The sequence below is a fragment of the Dermacentor silvarum genome, chromosome 1 (assembly GCF_013339745.2).
Source record: "Dermacentor silvarum isolate Dsil-2018 chromosome 1, BIME_Dsil_1.4, whole genome shotgun sequence".
NCBI lineage: Eukaryota > Metazoa > Arthropoda > Arachnida > Ixodida > Ixodidae > Dermacentor > Dermacentor silvarum.
Window position 1 is genome coordinate 20,130,175 of NC_051154.1, and position 19,500 is coordinate 20,149,674.

The window sequence follows — 19,500 nt, forward strand, 5'->3', positions numbered from 1 at the left end:
AAATTGTCATATGGAAACGCATGACACCATGCATGTGCATGACACTGCAGAGCACAAAATGTGTATTAAAAGAATGCAACAAAACAAAATGCAGCTGACCATGCACATTGGTGTACATGAATGACACATGTGTTTGCCTGGCACATCTCCATCACTTTTTCTCCTGCCCTGTTTTTCCGCCTGATGAGATTTTGCATCACTGCTTATTTTTACTATGGCACAAGAAGGGCGCCTGTTGACCATGTTGACCAGACGTCTTTGCCATAGAGATTGTTGTCGAGATTGAAAAGCAGATGAGTGAGCTGCACATTGTGCGCGGCACGGCCTAGCTACCAGTCATTGAAGACCATCTTCATTTGAAGGCACCGTTGGCAACTACATAGTTGCAATGTTGCCATAGGCGGAGATTTTTTATTTTCCCGTGGCGTGCTGGGGCACAATGAGCTTTTTCAGCCCACTGCCCTTTTCTTTTCCTTTTTTGTAAGCATGCTCTATCGTTTTACGCAATATATGTACCTATACAGTGGAATCTCGACGATACGATCACGGCTAATACGAATTTCCAGATGATACGAATTTTTCTGTGGTCCCAGCCGAGCCCCATTACTTTGCAACGTGCTAGAGAACGGTTGTTACGAATCGATTTTCGACCCGCGTCGGTTGATACGAATAAACGCCGCCCCACCAACGGCCGTGAAAGAGAACAGCGCGCAGTCGCGCGCTTTCTCCCTTTCTCTTTTGTTTTGGAGGCGCGGACGCGGCGCCGGACAGCGTGGAGGCCACGACTGGGCGCGAAGAGTTTGAGCGGTGGCGCTTTTCTTGCTTTTGTGCTTTTCCTGCTTTTCCGCGTGCCATCGGCCGGACGGAGCGGCTGCTGTGCTTCGGGCCGCGTTCTTTGTGTTTGTGCCATTTTGCCTAGTCGTAGCGAGCTATGTCTACCGAGACACGATCTCGGCTGATTCGCGCGGCCGTACGCCGAGGCGCGGAAGCCTCCGTTGGCGCGTCTTCCGTCGACTGCGTTATCGGTGCCGATGGCACAGGGCGATTGTCTGTTTCGCTGCCGGAGTCGCATGGTGCAAGATAGCGCGGCACGTAATCCACGGTGCAAGGTAGTGCCACGTTCAGTCGGCTGCTCCTCCGCTTCTCCCACTAATCGCCGTATTTTTCTTGCTGTAGGAGGCTTGCGCCTCCGTATTCCGAAGGCGTGCTTCGTCCAAAATTTCTTCTCCAACGAGCAACGATCCATCACTAACATGGGAGCTCTCAGTAATCCGAATTCTGCGCCAAGTGAAGACGCCGGCGTGGTTTACGAAGCAGACAACTGCGGTTGCCATCTTGCCCCTGTCACAGCAGCAACCAATGGAGAGACGCCTTTCAGCACGGCAGCCAATCGGAGACCCGCTTTCATCGGAGGGCCGTGTGACTACCTATCGCAGACCCGCGATTATTTTGTGTTTGTGCGTTTGTTACAAGATGGCTACTGCGGACGAACTGAGAAGCGGAACTGCGAAACTTTGAGCTTTCGAACGATACCAAGATGGCGGCGCTCAGTGGCGGGAAATACGAGATATGTCTCCGTGAACTGCGGTGATTTTGCGCAATTTATAGCTGTTTTCTCACCCTGCGCACTGACGAATTAATCATTTTAGGGCACTTTTAGTGCATTTTCAGCCAAAACATCTTGATACAGCGTAGATTAGGCATTGCAGGTACCGAAACACGTGGTTTTCAAAAATAGATTTTTCTCACGATTTTCGCGATCTGATCCGCGCGTCCCCCCTTAATTTGGCTAGTTTTAATTGCGTTTCGATGATACGAATTTCGGCTAATACGAATATTTTTCATGACCCCGTGAGATTCGTATCATCGAGATTCCACTGTATATAGTTAGTTGGAAGAGGACGTATGTACATAACCGTCTTTATCCTCTGACGTTTTGGTCACGGTTCGGCCAATGTCGCGCTCAGAATTTCACAGAGGAAGGACTTCTCAGGAGCAGGTGCTGCAGGAGGACGCTGAATAAAGCACCACACACTAAAGAACTATATTTGAAAGATGCATATCACAGCTATTTCGAAGACAAAAATAAGTTCTGTGAACTTTATTTATTATCTTTGTATATAATATGATTGGAAGTAGTGATGAACTGGATACAGAAGTTCCATGTGTAACTAGTGATAAAGTTAAAAAGGCTTTGCAAGACATGTCCCAGGGAAATGCAACAGGAGAAGATGGAGTAACACTATATTTGATTAAAGATAGAGGGCATATTATACTCAAAAAGCAAGTAACCCTTTATTCACAATTCCTCGAGACTTAAAGAAGGCCAACATCCATAAGAAGGAGACATTAAAGAATTGGAAGAAATAAAGGCCCAGTAGCTTGGTTTCAGTACTGTGTAAAATATTCACCAAGGTAATTTCCAATAGAATCACGGCAACCCTTGACTTCAGTCAACCCAGAGAACAGGCTGGTTTCAGGAAGGGGTATTCTACAATGAATCACATCCATCTCATCAATCAGGTAATTGAGAAATCTGTGGAGTACAACCAACCTTTTTTATATGCCTTTCATAAATTGCTTAACAGCACTTAATTCAGTAGAGATTCAAGCGGTCATGGAGGCACTGCATTGTGAACGTAGCACAAGAAGCATACATGAATATCTTAGCAAGTATGTATTTAAGTCTCCACAGCTACCTTAAATCTCCACAAGAGAGAGAGAGAAACAAACTTTATTGTTAAACCAGGCTTCTTGAGCCCAAAGGTGGGTGGCCTCCTCAGTCCAGGTAGCCATGGCACGCTGCCGCTGCCCGAGCCCTGTTCACCAACCGTAGCTGGTTTTCAGGGTCTTGCGTCACCAGCAGAGCCTCCCACTGGTCTTCCGAATCTTCCTCTGAATGCGCTTCTTCCTGCTTGTTACCGTTTGGTGGTGGTGATGATGGTGGTACGTGTGGGTTATTCCTGCATCCCAGCACCATATGGCGCGAGGTGTTGGGCGTGTCCGGTGGGCAGAACTTGCAGTCTCGCCCCTGAGTGCCCGGATAAAATCAGAAAAATACCAATCAAGAAAAGGGTCAGGCAAGGTGGTCGTGGTCCGTAGTCGGCGCCTATGAATGTTGCTGTTGCACATAATCACTTCTGCGACACTTTCAGCACTTTGTTCTTGCTTGGGTTTTGACAACCTAAATGAAATATCTCCTGCCTACAGTGTAGATTTTAACTTTCTCTTTTAAATGCAACAAACCTCATCAAAATTCACGCAATGGTTACAGAGAAAAATAAATTCTGGTTCCCATGTATTTAGATAGGAGTCACTGAGCTAAAGCTTTCTCTCACCAGGCCATATTGCAAATTTCGGTCCAACACTGGAAATTGTAAAATGTTCTCTAAGGAGCGTTTTGCTGAAATCATTTTTCAAATCAGATCATTATTGGAGGAGCTAGAAGAAATTAAACTTCCTGTTACCATGTCGCCAGGAGGCGAGTGTCACTGTAAACAGGGACACTCTCTCCCTTTGCTTCGACTAGCATCCGCAAGCGACCTTCCTTCCCTTCTCTCTCCCATACCAGAGCCGAGGGACCACACCGAGTTCACATCACAAGCCTGCCTCCTTTTTTTTTTTCTTCTTCTTTTCTTTTTCGCTGCACAGTGCATTTACAGCGGCGGCGTTGCACCTTCCACATAGGATGATTAATTGAAGTCACATGTCAGTGATGTAGCTAGCAGTGCGTTTTATGTAGAGGCATTTGTGCATGTGACTGCAAGCAGAGCTTCCTTAAGAGGGAGGGTGCACAGGATTTGGTTTTTAAATTTCAGCAGTTTTCGTGGTGTGCAGCACTGCAGTACTTTGCAGACATGATTGCAGAAATGGAAGTGCTGCGCCAATTGCGCCATCTTGCGCCAAACCACCGAGCTGCGCCAACCTGCGCCAAAACACTAATTTCAAATGAAGTTGCCAAATTTAGCAAGATGTACGTGTTCAGTGACAACCACACAGCTATAGACATGTGTTGGCTAGCGCTTAGCCCTGCAATCGAAGCCTAAGCAATCCTTTTCAGCGTCGGCGTCATTGGAGTGTGGGTGTGTTTGGTGGCATAATTGTAACTAGGCTACAAGAAAATGAAAACCGTTGTATGCTATACAATGCATTATGAGTGTTTTATGAAGGTGTTACGCGTTTGTGCACTCACGGACCAGCTAAGGATTATTTGAACTGGCGCTCATTTCATAGTGCACTGGGGAACGAAAGCAGCGCTGAATGAACGCACAGTCTGCTCAGCGTGTAGCTCATCAGTTTCGTTATGCATATTAGCACTCGATTTTGCGCCCTATTGGTACACCTGCATTGATTAATGGGCGAACGCCATGCGTGCGACGTTTGAAATCTATTTCACACGTGCACCACGTACGGTTACCAGGATGATAATGCGACGCGCCGACAAACAACCTGCTTGCTTTCATGAAACTTGTTCGTCACAAATATCCAATGGCAGCCGCAAACACACAAAATTAGGCTTTTGCTGCTGCAGAATGCAAGCCAAGGATGTAAAGTTTCATATTTAGTCAATCTATCTGGCCAAATTGTGGTTGTAATTAAACATTCGGCGAAACCGCAAATCTCCGAAATTGCGTTCGTGGCAACGATGTTCACAACGGGACTTAGGCAGATCGAGTTAAAAAATTTTAATAAATCATTGTTCATTGCACGAAATATTGGTTGCCGTTTTACACTGGTTTTATGGCGCCTGTGGCGAGACCGCGAATAAGGCAAAATAATGAAGCTTATTCAAAATATTGGTCGACGACATCGGAATCGCAATGAAAACTTTTATCCCTTTATTGTTTTAAAAAAATAGAACTTTTTTCTGAACTTAACGGTTCGCTTTCCGAACCGTTACCCGAACTCAGGTTTGCACGTTCGTAATATACACAAAGCACTGATGATGACGTTTACGTCTGAGACCCCTTGTATTACTAGTGCGGGGACGCGTTGCCACGTGGATTTTTTTTTTTTTTTAGTTCACAGGTGTTGTCTTTTTGTTTTGTCAGAAAAAAAGGACCACACAAGACCTACATCGCGATATATGCTCTTATCGGTCATTTCTCGACGTATTCCACAACCTCTGCATTGGCACCTTATCGAATAAGTACAGTAATAAATGTTAGTTCATTAAATATTAGTTGCTTGTTCCCAATGAAAAATAAACTCGACTATAGCCTATCAACATAGAGTGGACATTGTTCAGGGAAAGCACTCAGTTATATTTTTCTTGGCCACATTTCATTGACACATCCAGTATCTAATTCAAAGGTGGTTTCTGAGAAACCTGTATAGGCTTCCTTTGTAGCTTCATGCTATACAGTCAGGTGGATGACAATTTTTCCCCGTCATGAATATTTCTCACCTTGCGGGCTTCCGCAGAACTGATCTGCCGTAACCTAATAGTGTTCTGCAAAGTCAAATAAGGAACACCTTTTCTTCATATACCTGTATTTCACTCATGTTGAGCTTTACCAATCTGCTCCCAAATGTGTATTTATTGCTCCAAAACGGACAATTCGTGCTCTAAACCTGCTCCAAAGTTCCAAATTTGCTGCTCCAAGAGCTGCTCCAAAACTTCCTTGGCCGCTTCCATCCCTGTGATTGTCAGCATGTGATGTATACGCTGCCCTTTCTGTTTAAAACGACCAAGTCTGGTGAAGGGCCCTATAAGTACAGTGGCTATGGGGCTCGAATGGGGAAGTGTGTTGAACGCGCCGGCTCGCGCGTGCCGCTTTGGGAGGAAACCGCCAGGTGGCGCTGACACACGCTTACACGTCGGCCGCGATGCCGGCTAGCAGCCGCAGTGCAAGGGCGCTGCGTGGAATGCGATCGTCCACGCGCGCAGCCGCATATGCAATAACAAAAAAAGAAAGCTTCGTAATATATATTCTCGCTCGTGCATGGCAGCAAATGGCGATAGAGTAGCCATGCTAGCCCTTTCGTAATTGAAAGGTGCCAAGGTAACAATCAGATTGAGCATGTGTCGATGGTAGAATGTAGCTTGCTTTGGACGATTTACTCCGGCTGACACCTTATCCAACGCAAAGCAAGAAAATTCCCAGTGGTAACGCGGAAGCAAACATTTTAATTTTTGACGCACGTTTACGCAAACAACTAATTTTTGAAGAGTGGCTCACAATCCGTTTAAAACAAACCATTCTCCGTCATCGATTATTTTTTGCTACGCGACGCACCTGAGCTGGTGCTTTTTTTCTCACGAGAAAAAGAAAAATGTTTTAAATTGTTCACAAACAGTTCAAACGGAACGTTGTCAGCCTTATAATATTCTCTGCTAAGTGACGCGACTGAGCTTCATGTGCTTCTTTTCACAGGAAGACTCTCTCTTTGTTGAGTGCCTTCGTGTAGAAGGGAAAACGGATGACCAAAAATAATTTTGTAACTTGGTTGGTAAGGCTGGGGCCGTGCGGTGCACAGCCCAATATGATGTCGTTTTTGTGCAGACAGTAGACAAGCTCTTCCAAGCTGTCACTGTGCAGCTCGTTGTAACCGAACCACATCGAAAACAGTGGTTTCAAGGGCGTCTATACAAATGAGAAGAGCTTCTCCGAAGTGTGAATGAGGCCCCCATTGACGCAGAACTTCGTGAACATCACCACCTGTTCGATGGCTTTGCCGGTGGCAATAAGGAGCTCGTCAAAACATTTCTTGCACACAGACTACAGGGTATTTACCCCGTCATGCAGAAGACAAGCCGCGAGTAGCTCATCTTTTCATGGTAATCTGGTAATCATGGTTGGGTAGCATTGCGGATTCAAAACGACAGACTGGTGGGCTAGTTGGTATGACAGTATTTACACAGTAGCGCAGAAGCACACGGACGGCGAAAGAAACAGACGGGACACAGCGCTAAGAACTGAGTGTTTGTTGCGTTAGGCGCCTGTGTCAGTTGAACTTGCTAGGTTGATTTGTTTGTGTGTCTTCCTTGTACATTCCTTTTGTGTGTCGATAATATATATATATATATTATGAAATTCATTCCTTGAAAACTAAATTTTTATGGCCACATCCTTACTCCTTAATTGCACTCTACAGTGCTGAAGGAACAAGATATGTATGAGTACACAAGAAAAGTAGTATTTTTATGTCGTAAGCCACATCAAATGATGATGCCATGTGCTCCTTAGTTGTGATGATTTTTCTTAATTTTCATTGCTTCTGCATGTTATTTATGATGTCATGCTTTCACTTCTGCGCAAGATGCACTTGCTGTATCAGACTGTTGTTTCATCATGGTTGTTACAGTTTCTACCGTGGCAAGCCCTTCATTATCAGGCCTATGCAATTCATGGAGCACATTCTTGAGTTGTTCCAGTGATAACAGCTTGTTCTGGAACACGCAATGACGCCCTGTAAACAGGGGCCGATTGCATACCACATAATTTGATCCAGCAACTGCTAGTCGGTATCATTGTTGTCCTCGCCGAGTTGCATTTTTTTCACTGAGCAAGCACAAGTTAGCCCAGTGGACAGTTTTTATCACTGAAGCTTTTTGTCACCTGCCTGCCTACCTGTGCAGATTTCCACATGACAACAGATAAAGGTATTAAAACTGCATTAAAGTACAGTCATGAACAAAACAGTTAGAACTCTATCACCGCCTTGATTCATTGAGTTAAGGCTTAAGGATAAGAAAAGTTGGTTTCCGATGCAACCCGCCGCGGTTGCTAAGGCGTTGCGACGCTGAGCACGAGATCACGGGATCAAATCTCGGCCGCGGCGGCCGCATTTCGATGGAGGCGAAATGCAAAAACGCCCGTGTGCTTGCGTTGTAGTGCATGTTAAAGAACCCCAGGTGGTGAAAATTAATCCGTAGCCCTCCACTACAGCGTGCCTCATAACCAGAACTGGTTTTGGCACATAAAACCTCTGAGAGAAGAAGAAGGTTTCTGATGCATATTATTTAATGAAATGCCTAGTAGAGGTAGGAAGGGGCTGTTTTATGGGCCTGTCCATTCTGTAACTGTGCATTTAAAAAGATGCTGATCAGTAGAGAATGAACATTAGTACTGTAATATGTACACTACATTTTTAAGTGGCATTTTTTCTCACCGTCTGTCTTGCCATCCTAGTATATTCACAGCATTAGCAAGTTTCTGTCATTATACTGCACGTTATGGAGCATTGTGTGTCAAAATCACAAGTACAGTATTAGGAGCAAACAAAGCAGTTTATTCGCATACTCGGGACTCATTGGTGAGTGTGAATGATGGTGGTTTAGCCGGAAAAGTCTGGCTCCCTGGGTGACCTATAGCGTGCTACAGTATGTAACTTCTTTCGTTTTATGTCTACTATGGCCGTTGGGATGAAATTCATCACACAGTTAGGGATTTGAAGTATTAGAAAATATTTGTATTTACGAATAATGACTATTCAATTTGTTATTAGAAAGTTTCAAATATTTTTACATGTCTATAAAGAATCATATTAGGAATATTTAAACTTGGGACTCCTTGTTCCTGTGACCTTCATTCACAATAAATCTTTGACTCGTGCTTGTACAGCTCGAGACATGGTTACTTTTGATAACTAAAACTGTGGAGGCACGCTGTTGACTGCTGTGACTCGGTTGTTTGTGGATAGCAGCTGTGTACCCATATTGTGTATGTCTTAACAGTAGAGTTTCACTGTCACATCTGAATAAATTTAGGGGAACCTAAAATATGGTGTTATCTCTTGAGGATCATCTACCTGAATGACACCATACAGCTACATTGAAAATTTGTACGGCTTCCCTAACTGCTGCTTCATAAAGGAGTGAATGTTCCTTCTGTTTAAGATCTTACAAAATAGGCCCAAGCCCTGCGCCAGGGAAACCTGACCTGTGCCTGGACAGTTTTGTTTCACAGCCACTGCAGCCACATGTGTAGCTGTAGCGTGACATATCGAAGGGCATCCACTCTTCTTTTACCAGCTTGTTTGCAGAATGATTGTATTTTTCAAACAAAGCACAAATGTAACACAAATGTGTGTCATCCTTTTAATTGACACTTCTTGAACGTACAGTCTATAAATTCAGTGCTGTAAAATTTTAATACATCTGGTAAATACCCCTGCTGAAAATTAAACTTGCATAGATGAACAGCACACCACCACTCCCTGGTAAAATATACAAAATGAAAGAAGTACGACCATAGAAATAATGAGGGAACTACGAAGACAGCTGTCAACAGAAATCTGATTGGTTTGTAAATATGAGACAGTAGTAAAAGACACCCATAAAAACAGCTATCCATATCCTCTTAAGTGCAGTGTTTCAAGTTTGAAAATGAATTGCTAGTTCACTAATACCCACATTCTATGTTGTCTCCAACTGCTCTTATCAAAACAGAGAGACCTTAATGAGGGCTTGAGATTCTTATGAAGGTTCAGTTACATAATTTGTGATAAAAGTTTACAAATAAGCCAGGACAGTAAAGGTATAGCTGTAATGTGTGTGTCGTGATAAAGAATACACTACTAGGCTCCTTTCTGTTTTGTTTATTGTTTTATTTAATATTGACTTTAAAAAAAAACCAGCTCATATCATTATTTGCCCCAGGAAATGTAAAATTTAGTCTGATAGTCTAGAATTGCAAGAATTATAGGGTTGGTTCCACTGCAGTGTAAATAATGTATACATTTATCAGTGTAATGGGACTCAAAAAAATATGAAGACCAGGACAGGAAAGAGCATTCTTCACATTTTTTTTTTTTTTTTACGTCCTATTACACTGTAATAAGTACGGACTAACTAGCCCAGGCAGCAAGCTGTGATAACTTAATCATTGGCTGTCCCATACAGACACTTTCTAGAACTGTCCGACTGCACTGTGGCAGTTAAACTTAATAGAAAAGCACTAGCACTTCCTTCACTAGACGCCTGCTGTGATGATTCGCAGCTGTTTCACAACAGATGATTCACAGCAATTCTTGTAGTAGATGGTCAGAAGCTGGATATCAATGCACAATAAGTACTGACTGCACAGAAAAAATGAATGTCCAACATAAGATGATAAAAAATTAGATTGTTAGGCAGAATAGTGCAAGAAAATGCTTACATTTAGAATAGGCCAAACCACCAAAGCCTGGGACACTGGAAGGTGTGAGGTCCTCCTTTTCACTGCGTGCTCATGGCCCAGTACACCACAGCTACAATGGGAAAGCAAGCAATGTGGTAGGAATCTAGTGAATGAGACTTTAACGCCCTTATACTAGATGCCACATTTATGTGACTGAACACAACATAGTAATGTGGAATCAACGCAGTTTTACATGGACAATGACTGCAGGAAAGCGCAAAAAGCTGCTTGTCTTTTTGCTTGCAAGTATTGGCCTTTTGTAATACTCATTACGAGTCCTGTGAACCAGCTATAGTGAATTTTGTGTTTAGCGCAGTACGACGTGATTGTTGCAAGTTTTAGCCGAATGTAGCTTTCTGCCACCGATGGCAAAAGAGCAAAGGATGTGCATCCTCTTTACATTGCAGTGTAATGATTCACATTTGCTGCCATAACCAATCAGTATATGCACTTTGAGGCAGTCTTTGCTGGGACTCAAGTTCCTTGGCTGTCTCGCAGCAGAATTTGGATATTGTCTAGGGCTTGACGTCTTGGTGGTATGTTGCAACCGTAAGTGCATAGGTAAATGCCCAATTTTGTTTTCAGTTCCAGGATATTGTTATCCAGGGCAATCAAACATTTCGGCCAGTCTAACGTTCGGTGTTGGAGATGACCTCAGAGGACAATTTCCCAGTTTTTACACGCGCACCTAATACCCCCTTTGTCTTGCAGTAAGAGTACGCTGTCATTAGTGCCAGACGTGGGGACCAGCCTTACTGGTTGACAGTGTATATGAGCGCATTATCAGTGGACAGCCTGTACGCCTGCCAGCAGACAAGCAGCACGCCCATGAAGCGGATGCAAAGCAGCGCGATGGCCGTGGAACCAACGTCGATCATGGCGCGGTTGAAGAGGCCCTCGAGCCGATAGTCGCAGGAGGCCCGGTGCGCGCCGTAGCCCTGGCAGCCCCGCGGGCAGCACGACGGCGGAATGGCCAGGCCCCGGGCGCGGTAGTCGTGCGAACCATTGGGTCCGCCGCAGCAGTGTAGCGTGCGCTGCGCGAATTCGAGCCCGGTTCCCTGGCAGCCGTCCAAGTCTCGCACGACCACGCTGCGCACGGCGGCGCCAATCACGTGCCGGTACTCGAATGAGGCCACGGCGGCGGCGATCTCGCAGGCTATCATGCAGGCCAGGATACCGGCGAACATGTAGAGCGCCCGGTAGTTGTCGCGCCGCAAGCCGGGAACTAGCAGCAGGGCCAGCGGGAAGGACAGCACGCCCATCACGATCAGGATGATAGGTGTGCCCAGACGACCGGTGTAAAAGTTGGAGTACGGCGACAGCCGACCATGCCAGTGGCTACCGACGGCGATCATCGCCACGGCAGACATAAGGAGTACGGCCGCAAACACGCCGACCGCCTTCTTGAGCGCGCTCTGCATCGGTGGCTGTCGACTGCGGCTGGGAGCGTCGTGACTCTTGCACTGCGCGGGCTTCTGACCTTCGTGACGCGAGCCGGTTTGGGACATTCCGTGGTCCTTGGCGAGTCGCAGCGCTCGGCCCGCGACAAGTGCTGCTCGAGGGGCTGCCACCTGCCGCCCCGGCTTTGGGCGCGACGCAAAGTTGCCCGCTGGTGACAGCTCAATAGAGACAATGGTAGGCAGCACTCCGGGGCCTGAACCGCGCCGGTGACGCGGAAGCGACTCGGGCCGCACTTGTCGCCCCACATAACAACGCCGGTCATTACCTCTGCAGCCTGTCTGTCTACACCTTCCCGATGCGATTGATAGTCGGGAGCGCTGATTGGGCCGCGCACTGCTGTATTCCGTACCACGCTGTAAGAAACCCCATTCAGAAGCAGTTTGGCTCATCGTTGCACGTGGCCCCTTTTCTACCCGAGATTTGCCCTTCGTTAAATGCAGAGAAATTGGTTGGAACCTATGGCTGTGTTGATTCTCTCTCTCTCCTCTCTCTTTTTTTTTTTTTTTTTTTTTTTTTTTTTTTTTTTTCCAGACGCACACTGGGACAGATAGGCTACGGCGTCGTCTGTGGTGTACGTAGCCGATGCCTCACCCATCCGCCCGAGATTTTGATGTGCAATATTATGTCGCAGGTTCAATACCTCGTTGCGGCAGTGACAATATTTCCGCGCTCGTCCTGTGTCCCTCTACCTCTGTGCCCTCAGTTGCTCTGGCGCTGACCAATAATTATGACAATATTCGGACGTCTAACGCAAAAGTGTCTTAATAGAATATGTCTCTGATAGGATATATTTTTTGGCTTAGGCTGTATACTCGTTGCTGCACTTTGTACTTACAAATAGATATTCTTTTCGCCTGATTTCATGACATATTTTTGTCCACCGCGCCGGTCTGGCCGATTCTTGTGATAACCCAGAGGACAGACAGGCATTCTAGAGAGGTCTAATGGTTATCCCTGTTTGGACGTTGGAACGATCTTAAAGAGCTACCAAGTGAAACACCGAAATAGGTCCAATGGAAATAATCTAATGTTCTAATGCATTATTGGAATTGTCGATCTATTATACAGCAATAAAAAAAGAACATATCCCTAGTTTCTTTACAGATGTAACACAAGGCATGTAGAATTCAGCATAAATAAAATCACTGTTTCGCCCGGAAGCCGAAGCATTGATAGCGATAGCAAAAAAATGTGGAAGCTACACAAAGTAAAATGACCGGTGTCACACAGCCACTTTCTTGCAACCTTGCAAATAGCTCTGCAAATAGCTCTGAACGCGACTTCAAAGTATTTGCATAGAGAAAAACCATATGGTACTTGGGTGAAGTTGGCCTGCAGATATCACCCGCTAAGTCGGCTGCAATAGCATATCATCCTAAACAACGCGCTCGTCGAACAACAAGCCGACTGTACCTAGACAAGACGCCGATAAGCTGGGTGCGACAACACCGTTATTTGGGCTTAATTGTGGATGATCGCATCTCTTGGCGTCCTGCCATTAAATTTGTATAGGACGCAAATCGCAATCTCACGAGTATGTGGCCGCCTTGGCCAGTAGCGCACCCAGGATCTCTGCCAGGGGGGGGGGGGGGGGGGGGGGGGGTTGACAGTTTGCCAATACCATCTAAACAGGACTAATTTCAATTTCGTCACGGGAAATTGTCAAAAAAATGCGATTTTTGCGAGTGTGCAGACGATTGCGCATCCTACATCTTAGTTGCAGTACTCAAATGCGCAAGGAAAAAGGGTTGAACAAAAGGGGTGGTTTAGGTCGGCCTCAGGGGGGGGGGGGGGGGGGGTTACAACCCCCAAAACACCCCCCGTCGGTGCGCCACTGGCCTTGGCTGTTATAGAGGTGCCAGCTGCGACCAAAAAACAGCTCTGCAGGTGTACCAGTCATCTGTACTTTCTGGCATGATGTATGCATTACCAGTCCTGAACGTGCCCCCCAACTGGAACGAGATCATCGGGTTGCCCTCCGACTAATGCTTGGCTTACCTCGTGAGGCGCAATCTGTTGCATTACTAACTGAAGCGCATCAGTTACCCCTGAGGCTGCAAGCAGACCAGAGAGCTCTATATTATATTGAGCGCCTGCACCGCTCATCGAATGGCCAATCGCCCCTTGATTGTCTAATTCACCGTCCGTTTTCTCGCATGGGAAAAATGGCATTATTTATGAATATTGCTGCTTCAGTTATACGCCTCCGCCTCCGGAAAATATAATCAAACACGTATTCCCCATTTATCTCGCAATACCTTACATAGACAAAAGTCTGATATGCCTATTTCGGCAGTATTCCAATTTAGGCTGAGGTGGGACTCCCGCGCCAATTGCTCCATTCTGATACAAAGGCAAATTCCTGCGCCAAACTGCGCCAAATAGAGAAAATTGACTGAAATTGCGCCACACTGCCCAACAACAGTATCGGAGTGTGTGCTCCAGTAGTGGCCGCGAACAGCGAGCGGATTCGTTCTCCGAAAAAGGGTGCAGCCGTTCACATTACGCACACCGCGCGACAGCGCCTCCCGCACAGTTTGTCGTAATTTTCGCGCTTATAACACGACTTTTCGGCGCTTCCGGCAAATGGCCGTGCGGCGCGGCGCTCCCTAGCTGAGGCGAAAAACAAGTAGGCTGTTCGCTGCGAGCGAAACACGAGGGACGTTCCGAATTAAGTTTCATCATTTACTTTCACACAAGGACTTTACTGCCAAAAAAAAATTACACCATGGCACATGAACTATACACCTTGCACTATTTTTCCACATAATCGCCACTGACATTGAGACATTTGTCGTAGCGTGCAATCAGTTTGAAGAAACCACTCTGGTAAAACTCGGTGCCCTGCGATGCAAGGAGTTGTCGCACAGCCTGCTCCACTTCAACATTGTTTTGGAAGTGACGTCCCGAAAGTGTGGCTTGTCCTGTACTCTAGTAATGTTGTTTTCATTCGTGGATGTGGAGGGTCGCCCACTTCGACCTTCATCCTGCACACTCTGCCTTCATTCACTGAACATGCAACACCAGCGACCAACCATTTGCGAGACATGACCTCTTCACCATACACAATCTATAGGTGTTCCTGGATGACGTACACACTAGTCCCATGTCCCCATTCATACCGGATTACAGCACGCACTTCCATTGGCGACCATGTTGTCAGCACACGTCTGTCTGCCATCGTGATTTGTACTCGAATAACCTCGGGCACGCCGGTCTGCTGCAACACTTAGGCGCTCTGCGCATGCGCAATTCATCCTCCGCTTACGCTCTTTCCGTCGTTGAACCTGCAACGGGCGTGGATTCTTATGGCGATTGTTTGTTTCACCGGGTGTACCATGTTCTCTTTTAAAAAAATGGCGAAACTTACTTTCGAAACGTCCCTCGTATAAGGGAGGCGCGCGCTGCAGCGGGTTCAGCTAAAGCCCCTCCATCCACGCGCCTGGTCGGAGGAAACGTGTATGGAGGGGCTTTAGGTTCAGCGGGCGGGCGTCTCTGTTGCAGGGCCGGAATAACGTAAAACCATTCCAAGTTGTTTTTATGCCCATGTAGGCGAGGCCCGAGCCATTCTGACCTATCACGAAGGGCTACTGGCGGATTTGGAATAAAAAAATGTCGCAGTTTCGCCCGAAATGCGAAGCATCGATTGCGATAGCAAATTAGTAGAGAGCTATTCGCAGTAGGGATAGTAGTTTTATCGGCTGCATAAACTTGGACACATTGGCTTACTAACTGAATTAACAATCGTGGTGTCAGCGCGCACAAGCAAACATGAATAGATCACACTGAATGACCGCAGACAACGACTGTCAAAACGCTGGCAGCAAGCGCAGGTTCGCGCGGTCTATCGCTTCAACGAAAACTGAGCGGCGAATGCACAGCGCATACAAAGGTCAGAGCCGTGTGGAGATAAGAGACGGTGCGGGCGACCGGCACCGCCGGGAAAAGTGCAGAGAAGTTGGCAGAGGAGAAGCTGCTCCCCCCTCCCTCCCTCCCGCGCTGCCTTCCCGCTTTCATGCTTTCGCGTGGGAGATTGAGTGGCCAGTTCCCCTTGCGCCCGGTTGCAAGATAGGCATTTGGTGAAGCAGCACAGCGTCGTCCTGCCTCCCTCCCATACCTCCACAGCCTTTCGCGCGACGGTCGCGTTTGCTTTCCGCCCTGCGTTCGCTCTCCGTGATAGCGCGCCTCCCCCGCGCGCTTTCGCTCGCGCATACGGCGCGCGGCGACGATTTTATCGCCTTTGGAATCTATACGGAACCTCACGGCGACGCCGACGGCAGAAATCCGGTTGAAGTGTCCATATAATTGCTATCGCAATAAAAGTAGCAGTTTCTCCCGAAAGGCGAAGCAATCGATTGCGATAGCAAATTTGTTGACAGCTATACGAAGTAAGAATAGTAGTTTTATCGGCAGTATAAGCTTGTAAACATTCGCTTATTAACTAAATTAACAAGCATGGTATCACGCGCGCACAATCAAACATGAACACATCTCACTCGATGACTATGGAAACTCGCTGTCAAAACGCTGGAGTGAGGAAGCGCGGTTGCAGCAGCGAGTGAATTGACTTTCGTGCTGCCTTTCGCTTCAGCGCGAACTAAGCGGCGAAAACACGGCGCACATGAAGCTATCAGCACTCGCACTCTGTCGCCATCGCAGATCGCTTTCAAGATAGGGCCCGCGTGGCCGCGTTATACCCAGCAGCCGCCAAGAGTAGAACCACCCCTCCCCTCGGTGCCTTCCGCGCACGGTGTAAGAATGCTTGCGCGCGACTATAGTGAACTAGAAAAGTCTAGTTCACTATACGCGCGACGGAGGACAGCGCGCTTCCTCCCCGCTTTCCTCCCTTGCGCGTCCGAGATTGAGTCGCCATCGTCAGCTAACCCTCGCAAGCTTTCACTCGCACATACAGCATACGGCGCGCGGCGATGTTATCGCCCCTGGACTTTATACGGAACATCGCGGCGACGGGAACGGCAGAAATGCGCCTGGAGTGTCCATATAATTGATATCGCAATAAAAGCACATTAGAATAGTTTTACGTTATACCAGGCCAGGGTTGATTGCGGCTCTGTGGGTCTACGGTGACATATGTTCAGTCTATCAATGAAAGGTTTATTTCAGTTTGCAATACAGTGCGCAGTACAAACTGGGGGTTAGTTTCAAAAAAATCATACGACCGCTTGACATGGCTCTCGAACCCATTTAACATTGACCGTTGCGACAGGAGGAAGAAAGGAAATTAAAAAAAAATTGAGCAATAATACAGTACAATATGTGTAATGCAATGAAATCTCTCGGACATTGTGAGTACAAGAACTGCGTAGATCATTATACAATGATACATGAAACTTCAAGTGCAATTAAAACATGTTGTGAATACTCGCATATTAAGTACACAGTACGAGAAATATTTAAATTAATGTCAAACAGCGCAAAATTATATTTATAAAAGAAAAGGCGAATGCCTTTTCTAAAAAGTTAACAAGAACTAAAAAAACTTATAAAAAGTCTTATAAAAAGACTTATAAAAATTAAGTGCTGGCGAGTCGGAAATAAGTGCTGACGAGTCGGGAGGAACGTTCCCATGGTGTCGTGCCTGACGAGTAGTTAGTTCGCAAAAGAAGCATTACCGGCAAGCGTCATATCTGAGATCGGTGACAGTTCTAGTTCGGCCCGTGCGCAATGAATGACGGCATTGTGGCGGGGGAGAAAATCCCACCCCTGGATAACTTCGTGGGAGTACTATGAAATCACAATAAATTCGGCGGCGTATACAACGTCCTTGATGAGAACACGAGCGGTGCACGCCGCTATCGGGTGCGCCTACTGTGCGGAGAGAGAATCCAGCAAGGGGCGTCGTGACCTTTCGAAGGAAGCGACAAAGCTTGACGTCCATGGCTGATCCGGCGGCTGCGGTGTCCACGAAGGCATATGGGCGAACACTATCACTAATACATTGGTCGGGCTACATTGAGGACTCAAGTTTCGACGGTGTCGCAGCCCTTGTCACATGGTCTGCGACGATTAGTTTTCCTCTTCCCGAGCTATATATGGGACGAGGCCGCATCGGTGATGGGGAGCCTCGGCGTTGAGAAGGTGAGCGGAGGATGTTGGCAGACCGGCGGAATGGTGGTGACGCAGCCCGAGGTTCGTCGTCGTAATATGGGCGCGGAGAACCCACCATAGGACTTGGTGCATATATGGTGTAGCTCTAGGCGACTGCATGCGACTACAGTGGCGTGCGACGTGGCCTGCGTAGCCGCACGCAGAACATATCGGCCGATTGTCCGCTGTACGCCACCGAGTCGCTGCGGCAGGTCCCATCCATGTGGGAGGACGCGTTATACGGGGCGACTGGTGAAGTGATTGCATGGCAGGCTGTTGTCGGGGCATAGCGAGGACTTCGGTGTACGTGAGAGGTCCCCGTTAAGGGAGTTGGTGGGGCTGGAAGACGACTTCCGTGTAGCTGAGTGGCGCAGGCGCCGGGATCTGTTGGGGCCTGGCCATGACTTCGGCGTAGCTGTGAGGCGCAGCCGCAGGAACGTGCTGGCGGTGCTCAGGCAAAACCTTGTTGAGTTCTTGCGCTATGGCGCGGCGAAGCGAAGGCGCAAAACTCGGCTTTGGCGCGTGTACCGGCTGCGGCTGTGCAAAATCCATCAGTGAGAATTGCAGGGCAACTTCCTCGCGGACGAACGCCTTCATTTCTGCGAGCAACGCTAGCTGGTCGGACATGGCAGCCAAACCAGCGAGGTGTTCGTCACGCGGTGGAGATCCACAGGTCAGTGACCGCTGCCTGCGGAGTTCTTCATAGCTCTGGCACAGTGTGATAATTCCGGCCACAGAGCGAGGATTTTTCACCAGCAACATGTTAAAGGCGTCGTCTTCTATGCCCTTCAGGATGTTTCGGATTCGATCAGACTCCGCCATGGTCGAATTAACTTTCCTGCATAGGTCCAGGACATCTTTAATATAACTGGTGAATGTTTCACCTGGCTGTTGAGCTCGTTCTCGCAAACGCTGCACGGCAGGTAGCTTGCGAACAGCAGGGCGATCAAATACATCGGCGAGGGAAGTCTTAAATTCGGACCATCTCTGGAACTCTGCATCATGGTTGTTATACCACAGGCTGGCCACACCAGCGAGGTAGAACGGAACATGGCTCAGTTTGGCCGCTTCGTCCCACTTGTTATCGTACGCCGTGAGCCATTCGTCCACGTCAGTGTCGTCTGCTCCAGTGTAGATAGGAGGGTCGCGATGATGAGGCACCCCGGGACACGCGGAGAGGAGGGTGCGGGAGGAGGCGTTTGCTGGGAGGCGTCTTGGGGCATAGTAGATGGTAGGTTACGGGACCGGAGTTCCAGGATGATTGTCTCAGGTTACCCCGCACCTCCACCAATTCTAAAGGTGTTTATTTGGCAGAGCTCGTAGCAGCGCAACGTCGACGACGGTCAGGGCAGTCACAGCTTCCAAGCACGAGAGCCGTTGCTGAGCAAGAGCGCTCGACCCACTAGCGTTTAGACCCAGTAGCACTGGACCCACTAGCGTCTCTCTTCTTCGCTACAACACCCACAATTTTATACTTCAGGCGTAGGAGAAGTAATTCCTATCGACCCAGTAATTGTTACAGCGCCGATTGGACCGCCTAATTTGAGAACATTTTCCGCTATTATTAGCGTCGGCGCGGTTATAGATCGTGATGTTTTCGGCTTTATGGCACGTACACACTAGCGGCAAAAAGGCAAAACTAGAGTTACTGTATATGCTACCTTTGGTAGCATATACAGTAACTCTAGGCAAAACGCGCGCGGCGCGCCGCCGGCGGCAAGGTGCGCACCGCGAAAGCAGCCGCGAAGCAGGTTTTTCTTGCCGCGGAAGGGATCGCTCTGTACCGATTTTTTGTGGTTTGCCGCGT

At 47.6% G+C, this 19,500-nt stretch overlaps 1 protein-coding gene across 1 annotated transcript; it reads right to left on the reverse strand.

Moving 5' to 3' along the window:
- Positions 1–1,917: 1,917 nt before the first annotated feature.
- On the reverse strand, positions 1,918–12,063 carry LOC125944640 (uncharacterized). Its single transcript, XM_049665186.1, has 2 exons — positions 10,104–12,063; positions 1,918–3,031 (listed from the first exon to the last, which is right to left on the reverse strand). The coding sequence occupies exon 1, from the start codon at positions 11,972–11,974 to the stop codon at positions 10,877–10,879; it is 1,098 nt and encodes a 365-aa protein (XP_049521143.1). The 5' UTR covers positions 11,975–12,063; the 3' UTR covers positions 1,918–3,031; positions 10,104–10,876.
- Positions 12,064–19,500: the final 7,437 nt, after the last annotated feature.